The 23,482-nt window shown below is 46.8% G+C and overlaps 1 protein-coding gene across 2 annotated transcripts in view; it reads right to left on the bottom strand.

The window, feature by feature from the left end:
• ZMYND11 (zinc finger MYND-type containing 11) overlaps positions 1-23,482 on the bottom strand; it is a 1,608,641-nt gene that overhangs the window by 179,454 nt on the left and 1,405,705 nt on the right. For both annotated transcript variants that reach the window (XM_069647993.1, XM_069647994.1), the window contains one exon: positions 10,968-11,246. In XM_069647993.1, the coding sequence (XP_069504094.1) occupies positions 10,968-11,246 (279 nt within the window). The remainder of the gene's footprint in view (positions 1-10,967; positions 11,247-23,482) is intronic.

Here is a 23,482-nt window from a genome sequence, read left to right as displayed (position 1 = left end):
GCTATGGCAGGCGGTCAAGACTAAGTCTCAAGATGGGTGAGGGTGACTGAAAGACCTCAAGGAGCACACAAAGCAAGGACACTTACAAATTACTCCAGACAGGTGTTATATTAAAAATATAGACACATTTATTACAAGGCCTTTGTAACATAGACCACAGCAAAGAGTCCCAATAATACTGAAGTAAACCAACACATCACAATCAACACGATATATATACAAGACCAGAGGGGTCTAACGGATTAAGAAGCATGGAATATGTAGACCACCTAGATGGGGAGGAAAACAGGCAGTGCAATTCATCTTTAGACCTAGTTCAACGTCAAGAATACACCTAACTAAGAGGCAGTCCAAGCCCTACGAAGAGAGGAGCCTTATGGTCAATAGTACATGCACACGCTTGTGCCACTGGACAAAATAGGGTCTCTACAAGGGTCACTAGCAGCTCAGGAAGGTGGATGCGGTCGATGAAGAACAAGTCCCCACTATTCAAGAAGGACCTCCACTTGCGGGCAGAGGCAGGTTGACAGTGCGGGATAAAGTTGCTATTTCGCAACAGCGGTAGAAAAGAAATGGCTCCTGCGCTAGGGGCCACCGGTTGGGGTATGGACTACTCACCGGTCCCCGACGCAGGCAGACCCAGACTTCGCCAGTTCAGTCCACTTTGCTGGCAGGTTCGAATGCGACAATCAGGACGTCTCGACAATGTGTAGTTTCCGCGGTAGCAGGCTTCAGGGTCAAGAGGGTCACAAGTGCAGCAAACTTGCACAGGTCGTTGCCACAGCAGGGCAACACGGTAACCACGTTTACTCCGGTACGGGCACACTCGTCTCACTTCAGACCTGGGAAGGCCAAGTGTACGAAATTCGGTGTGAGGGTGCCGTGGGCACAGATCAAGCAGTATACCAAGTTTCGAGGGCTTCCTCGAAATCTCAGCGATGACAGAGCAAACGTCCTGCGTAAGCTGGTCAGCCCACGGGTTGGCCCAGGGACACTTCCGAAGAAGCTTACTTGCAGGGTTTGATGAAGGTACCGAGAATAGTTGGTCCCACTATTCCAATGGGTCGAAGCGCCTTCGCAGACCTTCTAAGACGATCAGATGCACAGGGGTCTTGCAGGACGACAGCGGGCTCAGGGTGCCAAACCTTCCAGCGGGTCACCATCGGTTCCTCGACTCGGCTTCTTGTTGCAGGATACTTGGCTCCTTATCCTTTGTTCGTGTGAACTCAGGAGATCGACATGGTAGTGGTGCTTTCGGCCTCCTCTTGTCCAAAGTTCCCTTTGTGCCAAAACAGAGAGAATCCAATTGGAGATCTGCTCACAGACACTCACTCCATACGTGGACCAATCACAGACCACAGTGGTCCCAGGCATTCAGGACACTCCAGACTCTCTGGCACCCAGGATGTGTATTGGGAACAGACATCCCAGTCCACATCCTGGAGGCACACACACAAGGCATGCAGAAGCCCGCGAAAGCTTTGGGTTTCGCGGGAAAGTGCATGAACAAATGAGGACTGACGCGGGTCGGCTCGACCTGGGGAAGGTGAAGGGGCAAGATGGCCAAAGGACAGGACAAAGAACCTCGTGGCATGGCCATTTTGGAGCCAGACCACCTATGCATGCCAAACGCGGTAAGCGCGGATAACATGGCAGGAAAGGGTTCAAAACATAAGAAAAACGATAGCTGCAACCAGTCCTGTCAGTGACACATCTGCACAGTTCATAAAAAGTCCAGCGAGAGTTTCTAGGGCCTTTGGAATGACTAGAGATCCAAGGGTGCGGTAAAGTAAGTTACATTGCACTCTTGTTGCATTTTGCACAAAAGCTGCAACATGAGGAAAGGACTAAGGGAAACGAAGTCTCCCAGTACTGACTGTTTTAAGGGCATGTCAGTTTCCCCATAAAAAGTGAGCGAAAGCCCAGAGGAGTGCGGCTGAGGGCTGCACTTCTCTGGCAAAGGTTAGATCAGGGTGTAAAACAGCAGCAAAAAGTTTGGGGGTTTACACATGGAGGGAAAGTAACATTCAAATATGAAATCTTTCCTAACACTGGGGAGTTAGCCTATGGCGGTGTTGCGGATGGAGTACATTGCGCTGTTCAGACGGGAGGGGATGCCAATTCATGACCGGGGAACTTAAAGTAGCCTTTTGGAACGTCTGAGGCTTAAATAATTACATTAAGTGCCACAGGATAATGACTTATCTGAGACAGCAGAAAATAGATATAGCACTGTTGCAGGAAACGCATCTTACAGCAGAGAAACTACAGCTCTTAGCTGGAAAATGGAGAGGGACAACCCTGGGTTCATTGTACTCTGCATATGCAAGAGGGCTTCTGATAAGGATTGTGCCAACAGTGCCATTTGAGGTGTTAAAGACCTCGAGAGACAGGGAGGGGAGGTTGGTGGTAGTGCAGGGGCGTCTGGAACAAAGAAAAATAAGTATAATCAATACCCATGCACCAAATTGTGACACAGAAAATTATTTTCAAACATTATAGCCACATATTGGCACACATAGAGATGGCACGGTAGTGTGCCGGAGGGGACTTTAATTGTATGCTATGTCCAGAATGGGACAGGTCCGATGGTAAATCGAAACGGCCTAGCCTGGTGGCTAAGGCCCTAACCATGCTCTTATAAACGTTTAGCCTGACAGATATATGGCGGTCCTTACACCCAAAGGCAAGAGGTTATTCACATTATACGGCCCCCTCAGATTTATACACTAGATTAGATTATGTTTTTACTGGGGCAGAGACGATGGGTAAATTTAATACGGCTGATTACAACGCACAGGTATTATCTGACAATGCCCTACTGGTGGATGCATGGTGTCGCTTGCCACCTATGGCATGTATACCGACCTGGAGGCTGCGGAGTGAATCTCTGAAGGATCCAGAGTTCCGAGAGCAATTGAGGGAGGGAGTGATAGATTACTTCCAAATCAATACGGCTAGGGTGGAGTCAGCAGGTATTTTGTGGGAGGCCTTTAGAGTGGTGATAAGAGGGACTGCGATAGCCGGGGCAGGTGGAATGCAGGCGACTATAGAGAGGGATATAAGGAAGACGAAAATTAAGCTAGACGGGTTAGAAAAAGCGGACACTGAACAGAGAGGTCACCCGATTGCAGCAAGAATGCTTGGTGCATTGGGAAAGGCTAGGCAAGCTGAGCTATAAGAAATATGTAGAGAGACAACACAGAGAAGGAGACAAGCCAGGACGACTGTTAGTTTGGCTATGTAAAAATTAGCAGAAACGGGAAATAAGTGAAATCACAGGGGAGGATGGGGTGGTCCATAGGATGCAGGAAGGCATTAATCAGCAATTCCGGGAGTACTACAAGGTGTTCTACATGCAGGCAGTGGCTAAACAGGCCTCAGACATAGAAACTGCTCTGGGAGATATAACCCTTCCGCGACTAGATACAGAGGCAGCTAGCCAGCTAGAAGCCCCCATAACTAAAGAGCTGGTGGCAACCATTAGAGGGTTACTGACGGGTAAGGCACCTGGGACGGATGAACATCCCAGCGAATTCTACAAGGAATTTGAAGCGGAAGTGGTGGCCCCACTGCTGGCAATGCTGACGGAAGCCCTAGAAGGAGGGGAGTTGACGGGGTTGTTGCGGGACTCAGTCATTGTTCCATTATTGAAGACAAACAAGTCCCCCAAGGAATGTGGCTCATATAGAACCCTATTGTTGCTGAACGAGGATGGAAAGATACTCAAAGCCCTGCTAAGATACTCACAGCCCTGCTAGCCAACAGGCTTAAGCCATTGATAGGCAAGCTAATTACACACAGACCAGTCAGGATATGTCCCGGGTAGGAACATTGCATGTAACTTGAGGAGACTGCATCACATTATAGATGGCACCCAGCACAGCTCTGAGCCATATGTGGTGGCCTCGTTGGACGCAGTCAAGGCAATTGACTCGGTCAGATGGCCATGGCTGCTTGATGACCTGCGCAAATTCGGGAAGGGATCCGGCCTATGCAAGATGGGTGCAGCTATTATATAGCAAACCAGTGGTGAGGTTTAAAACAGGCACTCATATCTCGGCCAATAGCAACTAGTGAAAGGAATGAGACAGGGCTGCCCGTGGTCGCCCATGCTGTTTATATTGGCCTTGGAGCCGTGGCAGCATATCACAGGGTAGAATACCGGGAGGCAGGCATTGCATTGGGAAGTAAGGATAACATGATTTCATTTTACTTAGATGATATGTTGTTATATTTACACATCCGGAAGACAATTTAGAAAATATTCTAGATGTGTTGGGAAGATACGCCGAGATATTGGGAATCACGATTAATGCCCAAAACTCAAGTTTGTTCCCCTTGGCGGGGTATAAAGGGAAAACAGTGGAAGAATTGCTGGTATTACCGATTGCGTGGGAAGTGGACTCATTTAGATATCTGGGAGTGGACATATGGCATGACCCCAAGGCAGAACATGTGCGGAACATGGAGAGAGCGGTGGACAAAATTGAGAACTCTATGATGTTTTGGGGCAAACTACCACTCTCAGTGATGGGTAGGGCGGCATTGCTGAAGATGATAGTACTTCCGAGGTTCTTGCACTTTTTTACTAACATTCTGTACAACATACCCAAGGGGTTCTTCCGGAAACTAGATATTATAAGTCAAAGGTTCCTGTGCCACAATACATGATGTAGAGCTAGCAGAATTGCAAAAACCATATGAACAAGGAGGCATAAGGGTACCCAATTTTGAGGCATATTTTCTGGCGTGTCAACTACAGTCTGTCACAAGTTGGCTGGCGGATGTGCCGATCCAAGAAACGCACATGCTGCAGTCAGCCTGCACCCCATTCTTTTTAAAGGAGGTGATAAGGATAGGGCGTGGTGGGCCCCGGTAACCCCAGTGTTGTTGACACTGGGGAAGGCGATATGGCGGAGGGGGATTCAGTTTGTACAGAATGACCCACCCTACTCGCCGCAGATCCCACATGCTGCAGTCAGCCTGCACCCCATTCTTTTTAAAGGAGGTGATAAGGATAGGGCGTGGTGGGCCCCGGCAACCCCAGTGTTGTTGACACTGGGGAAGGCGATATGGCGGAGGGGGATTCAGTTTGTACAGAATGACACACCCTACTCGCCGCAGATCCCACTAGTTATACTGAAAGAAGAGGATTCCCAGGTTAGACTAAATGAACGGAAATATTGGGAACTGAGGGGGGTCGTGACAGTGGGCGATTGCTACAGAAGGGCAAACTGAAGGACTTCTAAACATTGTCACTGGAGACGGGCATACATGGGGGACAACATACGATATATGCTTCTCTCACTTCCATAGTGAATCGGAAATGGCCGATTGCAGGAGGATGACAAGCTGGAAACCCTATATGATGTGTCCAAGCCTGAGCTGATTAGCTCTTTACAACCACACAGCCGCACTGTGGCAAGTTGTTCCCTGACCTCATTGAAGGCCGCCTTTACAACTACTGCGTACGCATTGGTCCCTTACAAAGTGTGCAAACAACGGAGTCGCCCTCTAGAACCATGGTTCGCACAGGTACCTAGAGAAAGCAAACTACGCTGCAGGCAGGCAGAAAGAAAGTGGCGCCTCTGCTACTCTTCTAATCTTAAAACCCTTTTTCAGAGCACTCTCGCTGCCTACCACATGGAGGTGGTGAATGCTAAAAGAATCTATTTTGGTCAAACGGTGGAAAGGGCTATTAATAAACCTAAAGCCCTATTTGATCTAGTTCAATCACTCTCTATGCCTAAGTTAGGACATGATGCAATCCCTCTGTCTCAGGAGATATGTGACTCCCTTTCTACTTTCTTTCTGACAAAGATTGCTACTATTCGGGACAATATAAAAACCGAGGCTGTGTCGGCAACTGACGACACAGTCTCTATTAAACCCCCTCCTGTTACAGGGTCTTGGTCTACTTTTCCCCTTTTCTCCAATTCGGATGTTCTGTCAGCCATTCAGAAACTGAAATCTGCATCTCCTGCAGACGCCATATTCTTGGCTCTCCTATAGGAGGTGTCTGCTGACCTAATTTATTATATCACCTCAGCAGTTAATATTTCATAGGCTACGGGAGTCATCCCTTGCTCACTCAACCATGCCCTAGTTATTCCCCTACTTAATAAGCCTTGCTTGGATCCTGAAGTGCTGGCTAACTACCGCCCCATTTAACTCCTGCCATTCTTGATTAAAGTCCTGGAAGCACTGGAATCCCCTCTCTTATCTACGTTTCTGGAATCCTCCCAGTTTCTCGACCCATTTCAATCTGGCTTTCGGCCTGGTAGAGGCACCAAATCTGTCTTAAATTCTGTGATGGACGACCTGATGTGCCTTGTAGACCAGGGCGGTGTCAGAGCAGTCCTGCTGTTAGATTTGTCAGCTGCTTTCGACATTGTCGACCATTCTCTTCTTATCTCCCGGCTCTCTGAAGCCGGTATCTCTGGCCAAGTCCTTGACTGGTTCATAGCCTTTCTGGCTGACCGTTCTCAATCTGTTTCTCTACCAATCTTTCGTTCGGCCCCTGTCACCCTTTCCTGTGGAGTCCATCAGGGATCAGCACGGTCTCCTATCTTGTTTAACATTTACATAAGATATCTCCTGCTTCTCATTGAATCGCATGGGTTTTGTTTCTATCCCTAGGCTGACGATACCCAGATTTTGATTTTGGTCCGTTTGGACCTGACAAAATCTGAAACGGCTAGCTGGCTAAGAACATTTCTTGAGGAATTGGGAAAGTGGATGACATTTAACTGGTTAAAATTGAACTGTAGTAAACCGAGGTCCTGGTTGTAGGTACTCCAGCTCCTCAACTGTTTTGGACAGCTGACTTTTTGCCCACTTCTTTGGGCCCACGCCTATTTTGTCAGTCAGGAACCTTGGGGTGCAGATTTCCACCAGGCTGACCATGGATGAACATGTCAATGCCGTCTGTAAAAGCAGTCACTTTAAACTTTGTGTCCTCCGGAAGGTCCTCCCTTTCATTCCTACAGCAAATCGAGCTCCGGCGGCTGCTGCCTTGGTCCTCAGTGTACTGGACTACAGCAATTCACTCCATCTGGCTCAACCCGATTATTTGACCAGACGCCTGCAGTTGCTTCAGAATGCTGCAGCAAGATCTATCATCCGCCCCCTTCCAGAGCCCATATGACTCCTTTGCTGAGGCAACTGCATTGGCTCCCCATCGCTCACAGGATTTTGATTAAGTCTATGTGCATAGTGCACTGAGCGTTCTATGGCATAGGAGAAGAATTTCTGCAAGCCAAGTTCATCTGCTACATGTCCACCCGCTCTCTTCGATCACAAGCCGCTCTTCGGGCGGCAGTGCCCCGTTTTAGATTAGCTCGTAAAGGAGGACGTGCTTTCTCTGTTGCAGCTGCCAAAGCGTGGAACAACCTGCTCCTATCCCTGCGGGAGACTATCGACCATCTTGCCTTCCGTCGGAAATTGAAGACCTTGCTTTTCTAGTAACTATAACTCGGAAACACTCCTCATTTCTCTAGCGCCATTATGCCTTCGGCGACGGTGCGCTCAATAAATACAGCTAACATAACATAACAAAACAAAACCCTATATGATATTTCAGAGGGGGGACAAGCCCTGTCAAGGATAGATGAGCTACTGATGTCCTGCGATGTAGAAATGCTGGAACAAACTAGGCTCTGTTGGGAGGCAGACGGTCAAGAGGAATTCACGGATGTGGCGTGGGGCAGGGTGTTGATTAAGAAAGTGTCTAGGAACGCAAAGATTCAGCTAATCCAATTGTATACAATTCACAGAGCGTATTTAACCCCAAGGAAAATAGACACATTTGAAAAAGCCACATTTGAAAAAGCCACTGAACAGAAGTGTCAAAAATGTGGAGAGATTAACGCTGATTTGATACACATTTGGTACACATGTTCTGGGCCTGTAATAAGATACAGGAGTATTGTGAAGACATAGCCCAGGTCATGACCAAGGCAGGGATGGGGTTGGCCATGAGGTCTCCTAAAGCATGCATGATTGGCCTGTTTGCGCGCTTAAGCAGGCGAGACATGTTCCTAAACTGAAGGATATGGTGTACATTCTGGCAAAACGCAGGATAGCGATGGGGCGGAAAAGGCATGACGGCCCGGACATAAACAAGTGGTGGAGAGACCTCGAGAAATGGACTATGGCGGAAACTGCAGTGTGGCAGGAAGTAACCCGTAGAGGTCAGGGGAAGCAAAGCAATGATTTTAACTCATGGAAGTATAAGGTACAAGGCCCGGTGGCCTCGAGACATACAATAGAGGAACAGGGGGTGGTGGTCCATACATGAAGGAGGATTGCAGAAGTTTATAACGCTCAATGTACCTTATAAGAGTAAGCAACAGAAAGGCTGGGCGGAGAGAAAGATGTTGGAGGGGGGTTGGGAGGGGGCGGGAGGATGCAGACAGGCTCCGGACGTATTTGGCTATGTATATGGTTTACAAATAAGTCTGAGTTTTGTTGTGGTTCTTGAAATAAAATAAAATACATTTTTTTTAAAGTATACAGGAGGACCAAGACGGCGCCGGAACGCTGAGGCACGGACTTGTTGATGTGACTGTAGGACATTGACCATCCAAAAGCTGTTCGCCACTCGATCCTCAGGTGGGAAAGCCCAGCCCAGGTGAGTGTCCAAGACTGCCCTGATGAATCAGAGAGACTGGACAGCAGAACGTGGTACTTTTTGAAATTAGGGAAAAGCCCAAACTGAAATAGAGTGCATGTGCGGGGTAGCTGCTCCGACCCTTGATCTGGGGAGCAAGCTCGTCCGGGCCAGTCATCCAGGTAGGGAAAGACATGGATGCCTTCTCTCGTGAGGTGAGCCGCTACCATTGCTAGCAGCTTGGTGAAAACCCTGGGCGCTGATGAAAGACCGAACAGTAGGACCATGAACTGGTAATGCTGTTAGCCCACTATGAACCTTAGGTACTCATGTGCTTTAGATTGGCACATGGAAGTAGGCGTCCTGCAGATCCAGGGAAAACAACTAGTACTGCAGATTGAGGGCTTCCAAGTTCTGGGCTAGAGTTACCATCTTGTACTTGTCCTTGCATAAGAACAAGTTCAGCAGCCGCAGATCCAGAATGGAGTGCAAGCCCACATCGTCCTTCGGCAGCAGAAAATAGGTGGAGTACCACCCCCTTCCTCGTTCTGAGCATGGAACCACTTTGATCGTGCTCTTCGCCAGAAGCCGACAGACCTCCTCCTGAAGGATGGGGTACGGAGACAAGGGGGTAGCCAGGGCACCATGGTCCGGGGGTCTCTGGAGAAACGGGAGACAATAGACAATAAATCTGTCAGATGACCTGCAAGGCCCAAGCCTCGGACGTGGTCTCTGACCATTCTGTGCTTAACAAGGGTAGCCGCCCCACCAGATAATGCATGATAAAAGACGTCACTGAGTTTCAGTGCCTTGGGGGGCAGCAGGGACAGAGGATTACGGCTGTGTCACCCCTCTATGCATCTCCTCCCCTTCCTCCCGGGAAGCGTCTGCCTCTTCCCGGGGCAGATGGACTACGGCCTCTCGAGGGGAAAGGGGGTGAAGGGACAAAAACCTCTGCCCCTGGATGACGCTGCGCCAGGGCTGTTGCTCTACGGACCTTCTGGATGGATTCAGCCTTGGTTCCCAAAAAGTTGTTGACATTGAATGGCATGTCCAACAATCTGGTTTGGACAATGGCTGAAAATCCTGATGTCTTTAGCCAGGAGTGGCGCCTGACTATTGTGCTGGTGGCCAGGGGCCTACCCTACCAGACCGCAGTGTCCAGACCCGATTGTAGCATTTGGCGGGCTACCTCCCTGCCATCGGAGAAGATGAACTGGAATATGTCTCCCAATTTCCCTTCAGGAATGTGTTTGGCTGCATTGGTGGCCACTGCTGTCCAGAGCTGGCACAGAGGCGGACTTCTCCGACACCTTCAGCACAGGCCCTTTCACCGCCACAATGAAGGGCAGAATCGTCCTCTTTTTGGGTGCCTCGTCCACAATGTCAAAGAGCTCATATTGCACCCTGGACCTGGATAGAGCAGACCATCCCAAAGTACTGGTCACCTTTGCCATCAAGCGATGGAACGTGGCCTGGGGCTTTCCCGAGGTGAGAGCTGCAACAGGGTGGGAGCTGGCAAGAAATCAATTTCCCAAGAGATGTTGAGGCCATTGGCTCTTTGCAGGTCCTCTGCCAGTGCCAGCGCATTCTCCCCTTCCCCGTAGAATTCATCTGTGAAATACCACTCTTCCCTAGAGCACAGAGATTCCAGCCCAAAAGGAATCTTGTCACCCTCATCTTCATAGATGTCGTACATCTTGGACATAAAAGCATCCATAGGGAGGGAAGCATATTACTGTGCAGCTGCTGTGTCCATGGCGCAGAAGCTGCGATGCCTGAAGGAGGGGGCTGTGGGCTTTTATCAGAGCTTCCTTTTGGGCCAGGCTAGTGTGGGCATGCAGGGTTGGTCCCTTGAGGGCGCTCTGTCAGTTGCAACAGATGCGGTGTGCCCCTGCATTGCCGTAGCCGCCATTGCCTGCGCCAGCGAGACCGGAGCCGTCGGCACCAGGGCAGAAGTTCTCCCATTCCTCCGCAATGGAGGATTGGGTTGGAAAAGATACCTCTTTTGGCCACCCAGGCAAATCTCTGGAATGGTGGCTCCTCTTCTTCGTCCGACCCGAAGCTATAAGAACTGAGGATCCTCGAGGTCAAGGCACACAGCACCCCCTGCTGGCAGCAAATATTTCCGAGATCTGCTAATGGCAGAAAATAATATCGAAGATGAGGAATCTGTGAAGGTATGCAATCCATTCAAAACGGAAATATTTCATTAACACCACATTACAGGAGTGCAGTTGTTGGAAGGCTGCTGTTTCAAAATGTGCAATAGATCAACAAAACAATGCAAACCATACCAAGATAACACAGATAATCAGTGCAAAATTCTTACAATACAAAATTCTTACAGTACCTTCTCCAAGGCTTCCCTTACAAGTCTTTCAGTATCCCTCTTGTGATCAGATTTCATGCGTTCCTTGAACTCATTAAATATTTTGGTGTATTTGTCATGGCACATATTTGGACACACTCCATCATTAGCTGTCTGGGTACTTCGATGCAGCATTCTAGGAGAAGAAGCACTTATCTTCTTGGTCTGTGTTGAAATGGACACTTTTTCGACAGGAGGAGGAAGTGTGGGAATTTCCTGGCTTGAACTTACTGCTTCCGTTTCAGGCTCAGGCTCTGGCTCCTGATGGTAAACACATGCATTTACACATTTATTAGTATAAATAATGCCAAATAAAAGACAAATAGATTTACTAATTATGAACACATCATGAAAATAAAATTGTGATTCAGTATAATCTGAGTATAAAATGCTTTTAGTGGGAAAAAACATGTTAACTTCAGATTTCATGTGTAATCAGTCTTTAGAACAACCCCGTGACAGCAACTAGGAACGTTTTTAATAATTGTAAGAAATGTCTGCTTAAAGATTTGCAATATTCTGCTTATGAAATTAAGGGGCCCATTTTATTTAAGATGCAAATACAACTAGGATAGAATTTGATATTTTTTAAAATATTATTCAACAAGTCAGCTGGAGTACATACAGAAGATGCTATCGCCAGCAGGCTTGTACAATGACTAACAGAAGATGTTTACATTTAAGAAAAACACTTGCCTGCAGGTATTTCCCACTGAATAATGTTACTCTTCGGACTGCCCCGGATGTGCTTCTGCGTGACCATGTTAGGTTGACTACTGTCAAAACTGTCAAAGGAATATACGTATTGAAAATAATGGGGAAGCCATCTTATCTCCCTTGATGTGATGTCAGTGGTCACTGGAGTTCACAAAAATACTTTTAGATGTATGTTCTAGAGCTTTCTGGGGTTGAAATGTTCAGGTTGTTGGCAGTTGGAAACGGAGCCCTGTCTGGCAGTTCTCTGTTTAGGCCCCCCTGGGTCCTATTTTAGCAGACAAACACTACTCAGGGATTATTTTGGACCTAAACTTGTTGCCTTTCTTGCCGGATAATGCCAGAAATTAAGTTTTGGCTCGACCGCCGATTCAGGTGGAAGTGGCTCCTCCTTACATTTTCTCCCCTGTGTCGTCAAGTGCCCAGTCACTTTGGTGAAGGAAAGGTTTGCCTGGTTTCCCCTGGGGTGGCTGAAGCCTCGGAGCAGTCCAGGAGACCCCGCTGTAGCCTGGGCGAAGGCCGCGGTTGCCCTCTGTATCGTGCATTGTGTTACCAGGCACTTTGCACGTCTCTCATGTCCTATCCCATAGTTGGAGAGGACTTGGTTCGGCAGCCACGGAGGGGGGGTGTGGGTTGTCTGAGCCCTTCCTGCTTTGCAAGCAGGCTGCGGGGTAACTCACCAGTGCAGTAAAGGTGAAGCCAAAGACGCTTGCCCACAGACTCGAAATAGAGGAGTTTTCGTGTTTTTCTTTGAGCCACACACTGAAGACTTTGTTATATTTATTTTTGATAATCAACTATAGGAAACACAAACTGTAAAGGGTATTATATAATTCTCACCAATATGGACTGTTAAGATGGATTTCTAGAATCTGGCCTGGTGGACAGATTTTAGGAGGCCACATTTGTTATAGTGATCAGGGGCCGTGGGGGGGAGGGGGTAGATCATGAGCGGTTAGCCAAACCCAATGAAGGTAAGCGAGAGGGGGTCAAGGCTAAGTTAGGCAAAAGAGGAAGCAATGTTATGCTCAAATTGAGGCAACAGGAGTGTAAACTAATTTGCTTTTTAAGAGGTACCCAAGTGGGTTTGAATTGCGACCATGAAATGCACGTGTTTCTGTAACCATATACAGGCTAGTCATAAAACCATTCGTAGGTGGTTGTGCGGTGCCATTCTTCAGTAACCCGATGTAAGACATACATGGGGAATTTTCCATAACATCAACGTAATTGTTTGACCCCAGAACACGTGAACAAGTCCTTTTTTCTCCTACAATATAATTAATCTATTATTACATTAGGAGTGGAAACCAACAAGGGAATTATGTTTACCCTTCACCAATAATGAAATATATATACTTTGTTGCCAACAACAGATATAGTGCGCTGACATTGCGCGTCATCATGTTTACATTGATGACGTCACGCACACGCGTGACGTCATTACGTTACGAGCGCCATTTAGTGTGGCGCGGTAGCCGCATTCGCGGCTGAAAAGCCTTGCTGAAGCAACCGAAAGGGACTGCTTCACAAATCAGGATCAGGGATTTATCCCCACAACTAGAAGGTACTGAATTTTGCGATGCTAATCATTTACAATGGGTTTGTTTATCTCAAGGGGACTACTTGGGGGAACAAAGTACAGTTCATGTATATATGGGGCCACATTTTCAATGTTATTTTTCACTTATTCAACTTTTACCAACAAGACACTACCATAATGGACACAGTATCACTCTTGCTGAATGGAGTATTGTGCCCACGCACATTAGGAAAGAAATCATATAATTTTTCTATGGGTATTGATTCAATTTTAAGGGCCATATCATATTATTAAGAAATCTTCATATATTTTTGCAGGCCACATAAAGATACGTATGCCAGAAATGGCCCATTGAAATTCATTTTGCCTGTAAATTCGTTATTCCTTAACAAGGTAAGACAATCATTGCTTGTATTAACACACAGTCCTTGTCATTAAATAGTTTATCATAGATTGATATATAAATGTTCATTCACTGCAGAATTACCAACAATTATTTCTTCGGAAAAGCCGTTTGATGTCCCATTGGTCTCATGAGATAATTATAAACAATAGTTGTTAAAGACATTGGATCTAACTTCAGGGTGAGTAGGTTTCATTCTAATTATTTCAGTATATATAGGATACACTATTTAGATTTCTAAATTCTCGTTACATTTTGGTATATCGGGTACTGATAGATGGAACACCTCACAAACCCTGCATAATCTTGGTGTTTATTTATCAAGAATAACTTTTTTAAGATCATAATTTAATGTGTATTGAATATAATGGAAGAACAACTTTTGCCAATTTGCTCATTGCAACTTAATATTTTCTTTCTATCATTTGGTATTGAAATCCTATCCTGTTCTGACTCCCACCATCAAATCCTGACCTGGTACATGATACAATATGGTATGATTTATTTCACCCTTTTTTTTATGGATTTAAGGTTTCATGTTTAATTCTATGAACTAAAGATAATTTCACTGTTATGTATATTGTCACTAATGTTGCTATGTCATGATATACACAGCCTTGACAACGACCAGGGGTCAAAACACGTGTCGGCTGTTGCTTCTTTTGGAAAATAAACATCTCACATGATTTGGACATGTACTACGTTTGTTTGAAACAATTTTTGCATTGAAAGGACTGACCTCGAGTGCAAGACACTCCCCCGAAGCTTAATTCTCAATCTTCAATACCTCTAATGTGATTTTAATACATTCTGCACAATTCCTAAAAGCAGCCAATGCATACACCATAAAAAGCACCTTAAAAGACATATACAAGTGACTTTATTATCTAACCATGCTTGGATCTGGGTAGCAAGATATCGTTGGGGGTGGGGGGAGAGTTGGATAAGTAATTATCTTCCCTCTTCTCATGCTCAACATGTTTCAGTTCTAAAACCCTTTTTGATGACCTTTCTTCAGGAGCTTTTCTTTTTGGCCCTTCTAAACAAGTAATAATGACTTGTATTCATTGGAGGATCCTCCCCATCAACTACAAAAAAAATAAGAAATGGGTTGTTCATTAGCACTGAATGCTAGTGTGTTTTTTGGGAGTGGTAGAGAACTACGCTTTCACTTACTTCGCTACCCTACCCTCACTCATGTAATTACATGTGGGGGTTCTCTGGCAAACACTGACGGGTTCGGCATCCACGACTCTTGTGGGGCTCTCACTGTTTATCCACCTACAATTAAGAAATTAAATTATTTAATTATATGTATCATAATCTCTACTCTTAAGTTTTCTCTCTATTTTCGAAATTCTCTATCTATAGCCCAGGCTGTACCTCCAAAGGTATGACAGGGTGTAGAAACTGTTCAGATTTTTACTGGTTTACACCATTGTCTGACATGTTCCTTGTGTGTGGCATTTTTTTTCTTTGTTTGTCCTTCTGCCGCTAGTACTATCTAAAGGCGGAGGACATGTGTAAATACGGTTGCCTTCCATTAATTGCGGGCATACACTATTATTTCTCTTATCGGCGTACATTCCTATAAGAGACACTCCGTGTTTGTTCTCCTCATGTTCCTTTGTGTTTGTTGTTGTAGTTTCGACCGCAAACTGTCAATCTATACTTGTAGATTCTGTATAATTTGGCTGCTTTTTCTCACGCCCATGTTAGTGCGGGTAGACGATCCCGCCCGCATAGCCGAACACCCAGTAATAATACTTGTAGCTATGGCCCTTGTACAAGAGTCTAACAAGCAATGTCTGTCTCTCTTGTGTTCATTCTTCATGGCGTCTAAATATTTACCTTTTATCAGCACAGCCATCTTTGATGGGGGATGATCGGATGCCCCGCGCGACACTACATTGTGACCTGAAATGTGTTATTCATTATGACGGCCATGTTAGAGGGGTCCGATGGCTGCGAGATGGCCTGTTTGTTGTTTCTCTATTGATGTATGGCCTTCCATCTGTGTTTCTTGGCTGGGTTATTAACACAATATAGGATTCAACTACTGATTAGTGTGGCCTTCAGGACCATATACAGAACCGGTACACCGGGCGGAAGAGTAGGTTAGGCTGGTTGTAGCTAGTCACTCAATAGTTTGTCTAGATACTTCCTATTCTAGGTTAAATTAGCCTATTGGTCCTTTTGAATATGCCCTCGTGATGTTGGCTCCTAGTTCGCTAGTGTGGGTCCCTGCCCTTCTTTTTAGGAGGTGTATTCAGATTTCATGGGAAGTGTCCTTTAATTGGGTCCAAGCCCTTTGTAAGGTGTTGCCATTTTCTTTCGTATTTCCAAGCCTACTCTTGCTCACTAGGTTTCCAATCGAGGTACTCTTGCGATAGGCGAAGAGTGGTCATTCACCTTTGCTTCCCTTTTTGTGAAACACTCGCCAGTGTTTGTGCATTATGTTCCGTATCTTAAAACTCAAATTTGTGTATGTGGAAACATATCAATTTATTCTCCATACGAGTTTATGTCTCTTCCAATAGGGCCTGTCAATGGTTTTTATATGCCTGCTTCGCTGCTTTTTTAAAACAATTTTCACCATGACAAAACGAGAAAAAGGCCAGCTGAGTGAAGCTGTAGGCTTCACTTCCCTGTAAAAAGTCAGGACAGGTTCAAAAACCAAAGCACATTGTTTGGGGATTCATAGAATATGGAGGGAAATTTGCCTAAAAGAAATCTTTCCTAACACTAACTAAGGAATAACTCTGACCCGACAGAGAATGCTGTTGGGTTTTTCTTAAATGGGGTTCATCCATCATAGATCCTCATAGTAGTGTCATGATGCCTACCTCCAAAGAGCCAGACAGGGCCCGGCACCCTCAGCGGCAGGCAACATGTATACTAGGGAAGTCCCAGCCACCCCAGATAGGGGCTCTTTGGACTCAGTCCTGGCGCCGTTGGCCTCAGGCTCATAAGGGATAACAGTCCTGGCACCATCGGCGCCAGGCTCATACAAGATATGGAAGGAATAGTGTTTGGTTCAAACTTACCTGGCAGACCATGCTGCAATTTCCTTACCTGGCAGATCATTCTACAACTTCCAGATGAAAGAGGAACTACTTAACCACACGGGTGTGGCTGGTGGCAGGATACATACCTTCAGTGGAAGGATACATACCTGGGACTACTTGAAAGGCTATTTAAGCCACGCCCAGACAGCAAACCACGCTTCGCGTTGTTCTGCTCATAGCAGCTGGACGCTCACCGTGCCTGCTCCTGCTCCAATCCTCGACCACGCCTGCCAGCATCCTGGAAACACCTAAGGATAGAAAAGGGAAGAAGAAACAGGTGAAAACAAACCTTACCTGTTAAAGCTGCATTCCGGATTCAGCACGCCAACGTTCCTGCAAAAAGACATAATTTTAAATACTCACCGCGTCGCATACATCTCGGTGCACTTCTCTTACCTGCACGTGGCGCCTTCGGCTCTGCGACGCCCATCCAGATCTCCTGCAGCATTCCAGCACCTACGGGGAGACGAAGAGAAGGGGAAAATAACCAAGAAGCACTTACCCGCCAAGCTAATTCTTCTTACCTTCGGGTCGATGCCATTCCTTGGGCATTTCAGCACCACGGCCCCTATGGGGAAAAAGCAAACATCACATTAGTGAATGCAAGAACCGTAGCAAACAAACTATTTTAAACTTACCTGCTTACAGGTCGGACTCAGCTTCTGCTTCGTACCGGCTCCATTTCTTCGGCATTCTCGAACTATGGCCCCTAAGGAAAAAGAGACAGGAAAAGACAGTAGTGGGCCTACACCAAAACTCACCTGAAATCAGGTTTTCGACGGAAACCGCCCTCAGCCCGGAGTCTTCCATTTCCTGCAAAAGAGTAGAGGAACAGTTTAGACTCAAGCTTGCCATAAACATTTACGGTACTTACCGGAACAGACAAGCGAACTCGAACTTACTATCCAGTGACGTAACTGGATCCCAACGCGCCCCTGCATCAGAAGCAGGATGGAGAGCTCGCCTTTTCAATCCCTAAGGTGAGTCTCCACAGGGAATTACAGAAGGGTTGCAAGGAGGGTGAGAAGGGGAACGGGAGATCAACACAAAACCCGCAGAGTATTAACCCTTCCTTTTCGCTCACAGAAGGGTATTCATCCGAGCCAGACAAGCCGGATTTGGGAACCCAGCCCACTCCATCTTCAGGGTGCTGAACATCTCCTTTGAAGAGGCCACTGCCGTCCAGACCACGCCCGCACCTCCGTGGGAACCAGGTGAGCGTTACAAGTAGTACAAGAGCCAACCTGGCACTGTAATGAGATTGGGAGTATGTGCATCTGTTGCTAAACCAGCTATGTCATCATTTGGATACCACCTCCTGCTGTTAAAGCTCTACAAGAGCCTGGAGTTGATTATTCAGCTATCTCTTTGCAGAGGGAAGAGTCTGCTATTTAATGGCTGTTTATTTCTCTGCCTCATAGTCGCTGTTAAGTCAGCTGAGACAGCACTATACAAAATTGATAGACTGACACTTCAGTGGGAAAATTATATAGGAACCGTTTAATCTTTGAACTACAACAACTAACTGTAAGGCAGATTGTTTTTCTTGCACATAGTATATATTATATGTACTAGGCTCCTAATAGGAGTGCATTTGTATATATACATGTTTAATCTGTGTTAGATTCACATGCTGTGCATAGGCCGACATCTAGTGGAAGCTGCAAAGTATTACAGTTTGTTTTTCGAAACTCGAAAAGGGGTGTCGAGCTAGGGCGTGCCAGTAATACTATCCCTAGTGTGACGTCCCATGTACCCATGATCCCTCCGCGTGTAGGACCCTCAGATTGTATTTTTTCTGACATGAGGTAGCATGAGGAGTAGCACGAGTACAGAGCATCCAAGCAGATAAGATAGATAAAACTACAAGCATCCATGCACCTTCTCTCAGAGGGGAGGAAGGGCGGGCACATGTGAATCTAAGCATATACAAGCATCAGAAATACGATTACAGTGAGTAATGTAGCCCTTCTGAGGCTCGTGGTATCTGCTTAGATCACATGCTGTGCATAGATTAGCGAGCAGTGTTACAAGAAGGAGGTGGGATGCAAGAAGGGTCCTGAGCAAATAAATGTCTTAGAACTGCTTGTCCCACTTGAGTATCTGTCTTGGAATGAGTGTCAATGCAGCAGTGCTGAGTAAAGGTGTGAATAGAGCTCCATGTAGCTGCTTTGCAAATGCTGTCAAGGGGTACATTTGCAATGAAAGCCAGAGTGGCTCCATTACCTCTTGTAGAGTGGGCTCTTGGCGTAAAAGGCAGTGTTTTATCTGAGAGGCAATAGCACAGTTGGATACATCTGACTATCCATCTAGAGATGGCATTCTTTGAGACGCGATCTCCTTCTCTGCCTAGAGCTATAGAGACGAACAGTTGATCTGTCTTTCTTAGCGGTCTGGTCTTGTCTACATAGTAGAGGACCGCTCTCCTCACATCTAGTGTGTGGAGTTTCACCTCAGCAGAGCTTTTGGGTTCCTTGAAGAAGGCCGGTAGCTCAATGGACTGGTTAACATGGAATTTGGAAATAAACTTAGGTGAAAACCCAGGGTGAATGCGCAAAACCAGTTTATCCTTATGTACTGTAAAGAAAGGATCCCTGAATTTCACTGACCCTTCTTATGGATATAATGGCTACTAAGGAGGCAGTTTTATAAGTCAGGTGTTCGAGACTAGATTTGTGCATGGGTTCAAAGGGAGGACCCATGAGCTTAGCAAGTACCACATTAAGGTCCCACCACCCTGGTGGTGGGTAAGAGATTGGAGGGTGGAGTCTATTTACCCCTTCCGTAAATGTTTTGACAACTGCCACTTTCCACCATGACACCTTGTTATGGGAAGTGGTGTAAGCTGATAAAGCTGCCAGGTGCACTTTAAGAGAGTTAAACACTAACCCTGCATCCAGTAAGTGAAGCATATAGGTGACAATATTGGAAGGAGTACAATCAACCGGGTTGATTTGCTTATTCTGGCACCAAATAACAAATCTTTTCCACTTGTCATAGTAACAGTGCCTCGTGTTAGGTTTTCTGGATTCTTTCAGGATATCCATACATATCTGAGGTAGATTGAGATGTCCGAACTCTGACTTCAGGAGCCATGCTGCCAAGTTCATCGAGTTGGGCTGAGGATGCACTGTTAGACCCTCGTGCTGGGAGAGTAGGTTGTACCGATGTGGGAGTTTGGTGGGGGTCGCACACCGCCAGTTTGCGTAGGTGTGGATATCATGGTTGTCTTGCCCACATAGGAGCAACTAGGATGAGCGTCATCGATTCCCTGTGCATCTTGTTGACCACCTTCCTCATCAGAAGGGTTGGGGGAAAAGCAAAGGAAAACATCCCTGACCAATTCATCCATAGGGCATTACCCTGGGAGCCTGGCTGGGGGAACCTGGATGCGAATTCGGGGCATTGCCTGTTATCACATGTGGCGAATAGGTCTATGGTGGGGAAACCCCAATGAGAGAAGAGGTCTCCTACGACTGGAACATGTTGGGATGACAGGTAAATCTTCCGTTTGAGTGCCCATTTCCAAATTTTCTGGGCAAGCTTGGACAGATTTGGCGAACGAGTGCCCCTTGTTTGTTTAAGTAAAACATCACCGTAGTGCTGTCTGTTAGGATCTGCACTGACAGGTTGGGTAGGAGGTGTTTGAACGCCCGAAGAGCTCTGAAGACTGCCAGAAGTTCTAGCAGGTTGATGTGGTTCTGAGCCACTGTGTGAGACAAGAGACGCTGAGCTGTATGGTGTAGGTAGTGGGCTCCCCACCCTGCTAGGGACGCGCCTGTTGTAACAACGGACTGTATCTCTGGATCGTAAAAGGGTTTCCCCTTTGTCAGGTTCTCTCTTGTCCACCAGCGAAGACTTTGTAGTAGTGTTGGCAAAACGACGACTAGATCGTCCCACTGACCACTTGCTTGAGACCACTATTTCGCCAACCATTCCTGCATGGGTCGCATACGCAGGCGTGCGTGGGGAACCAGGTAAATGCAAGATGCCATCATGCCTAGCAAACGCATCGCTTTACGCACCCTTATTTGGCGACCGGCTTGGAATTGAGGAATTTGCAGCAACAGATTTCAAATTCTTTCCTCTGATGGAAAGGCCAACCCCTCTTGGGTGTGTAGGATAGCTCCTAGGAACTGTTTTGATGCGCTTGGCACCTGGCTTGATTTTTTCCCCGTTGATCGAGGAGCCCAATTGGAAGAGGAGGTTGATAGTTCTTTGAATGTTTAGTCTGCAAATCAGGAGGAACTCCCCTATAATGAACCAGTTGTCCAGGTAAGGGTACACTGGGATTGCCTCCCGGCGTAGGTGTGCTGCCACCACCGCCAGTACCTTGGTGAATACCCTTGGAGTCGGGTTTATTCCGAAGGGTAGCACCTTGAATTGGTAATGCTGGTTGTCTATTTTGAAGCGCAAGAATCTTGTGTGTGCTGGGAACATTGAAATATGAAAATAGGCATCTTTCATATCCAATGTTGCCATGTAATCCCCCTTTTTTAGTAGTGGGATTACCTCTTGCAATGTAGTCTTGCAGATTTTTTGTGGCTTCACATACATACAAGTCTAATATTGGGCGCATTGTCAGATCTTTTTTTTGGCACAAGGAAGTAGATTGAATAAATACCCTTGTTTACCTGGCTGCCCGGGACGATTTCTATGGTGTCCTTTGCCAGCAGAATGGTGATTTCCTCGAGAAGGATTTTCTGGTGTTCCAACGAGTGTACCTTCTGTCTTGGAGGATGGTCGTGGGGGCGCCCTAGTAGTTCTATACAGTACCCTGCGGAAACTGTGGACAGCACCCATCTGTCCGAAGTGATCCCCTCCCATGCGTGGGTGAAGGTGGAAATACGCCCCCCCCCCTACTGGGGATGCATGGGAGGGGACCTGAAGCGGAACGTCACTGTTTAGCAGGTGGCGCACAACCTCTGGCAGGGCTGCCTCTGCCTCTAGAGCAGCCCCTAGGTTGACCTCTGGGGGAGCCCTGGGAAGTCTGGAACTGGCTTTTGCCCCACGAGGTGCCCTGATTCTGATAGTAGTTGGAACCCCTCTGGGAGCTTTGGCCGCGAAAGCAACGAAAATTATTGTTTCCCTTTCACCTGGGGGTTTATTTGTGAGTTGTCCGAGAGATTTTAAGGTCTCGTACTCATTTTTAGCTGTCTTTAGCACCTCTTCCACTGCCTTGCCAAATAGAACGTTATGCTCTACCGGCATGTCTAACCGTGGCTTGAGTCTCGGGTTTAAACCCTGACTGCCTGAGCTAAGCAGGGCGCTTTATTACCGTGCCTTCTGCTATTAATCTTCCTGCATTATCTGCTGCATCGAAGTTTGCTTTAAGGATGCATCGAGACACCAATCTTCCGTCTGCTGTAATGGTTCAGGTGCAGAGGCTATTAGAGCAGCTACTTGTTCCCACTGGTGGCAGTTATAGCTTGCTAAGAGTGGTAGTGTTAGCAATATGTGCCTGATATGCTGACTTGGATGCCACCTTCCTCCCCAGAGCATATATCCTTTTGCTCTCTTTATCGGGGGGTGCTTCTGAAGAAGGTAGTGGTGTGCCAGCCCTTTTTCTGGTGGTTATTACTACCAATGAGTCAGGTTTTAACTGGCCCTTATGTACATGGGATCGGAGGGAGCGGCCCAGAATAATTTTCCCACTCGTGGATTAACTGCACAAGTAAGTTTAGGGATTACCAGCGAGGGATCAATTCTGCGCTGGATTGATTTTAATATGGGGATAGCTTGGGCAATGGCTCTTTTGTCCCCTAGTATTTCTTCTGCGAAATCTCTATCTTCTCAGACACCCTGTGTGTCTATTTGAAAATGGGCTGCGACTTTAGCTAGTACCTCATTGAGGAGTGGTTGATTATCAACCGGTGAGTCATTCACCGAGGGATCTTTCAGAATAGGGGAGTCAAGACTGTAGGCTTCCGCCTCCTCTTCCTCTTCCTCTTCCTGGTCCTCATCATCCCCAGTAAGCAACCCCTGTTTGGTCGTCCAGCATCTGTGTTTCCGTATCCTCACCATATGACTCTGGATGGTAAGGCTGAATTATTAAAGGGTCTGAAACCAATCCCTGTGCTGGAGTCTCAGAACTGAGCCTTTTAATAGGGGGTTGAGAGTCCTTGGATCCCGAAGGGGCAGAGGTAGCTGGTGTATTTGTATGGCTATGGAAATAATTAGTGTCCTTTTCATAGAAGTCTACAAAAAAGGACATCCTTCTCATTACCCTAGCACTGTCCTCGGAGTTCCATTCTTTGGAACTGGGAATAACCCTCTCTTGCTGTGGTTCCTCATCCATGCCCATATCATGAGGAGTGGGAGGGACAGTTTTACCCCTAGGATATGTGTCAGGGACCTTGGATTTTCCAGGGGCCTTCTGTTTTTCTGTATGGTGTTGTGGAGGTTTCTTGTAGTGTGTATCCCACTTCCTGTGACTAGAGGAATGTTTTCCTGATGTTTTAGGGGTTTCCGAGTGTTTTGACGCATCGAGTCGAGTTTCGGAGGAGGTCTTTGACATATCGCATCGAGATGCGGAGGTGGTCAAGGGGTGTTGAATCTCGGGAGTAGTCGCTACCTGCTTGGGAGCATAGAGGTCGGCATCGTCTTCTGACAACCAAGCCTCTACAAGTATTGGTAGTGCGGCACCCTTCCCAACCATGGACGGTTGGTCTTCGTCATGTGGCGATCTTGAACGTGAACGCCCAGAGGACTCAGATTCGTTTGACCGCTCTCTCTGTGCCTTCCGTTGCCGATCGCTTGACACACGTGT

The sequence above is a fragment of the Ambystoma mexicanum genome, chromosome 2q, assembly GCF_040938575.1.
Source record: "Ambystoma mexicanum isolate Mex_15411 chromosome 2q, UKY_AmexF1_1, whole genome shotgun sequence".
NCBI lineage: Eukaryota > Metazoa > Chordata > Amphibia > Caudata > Ambystomatidae > Ambystoma > Ambystoma mexicanum.
Note: the sequence above shows the minus strand (reverse complement) of the source record. Positions and strands in the feature narration are given on the sequence as shown.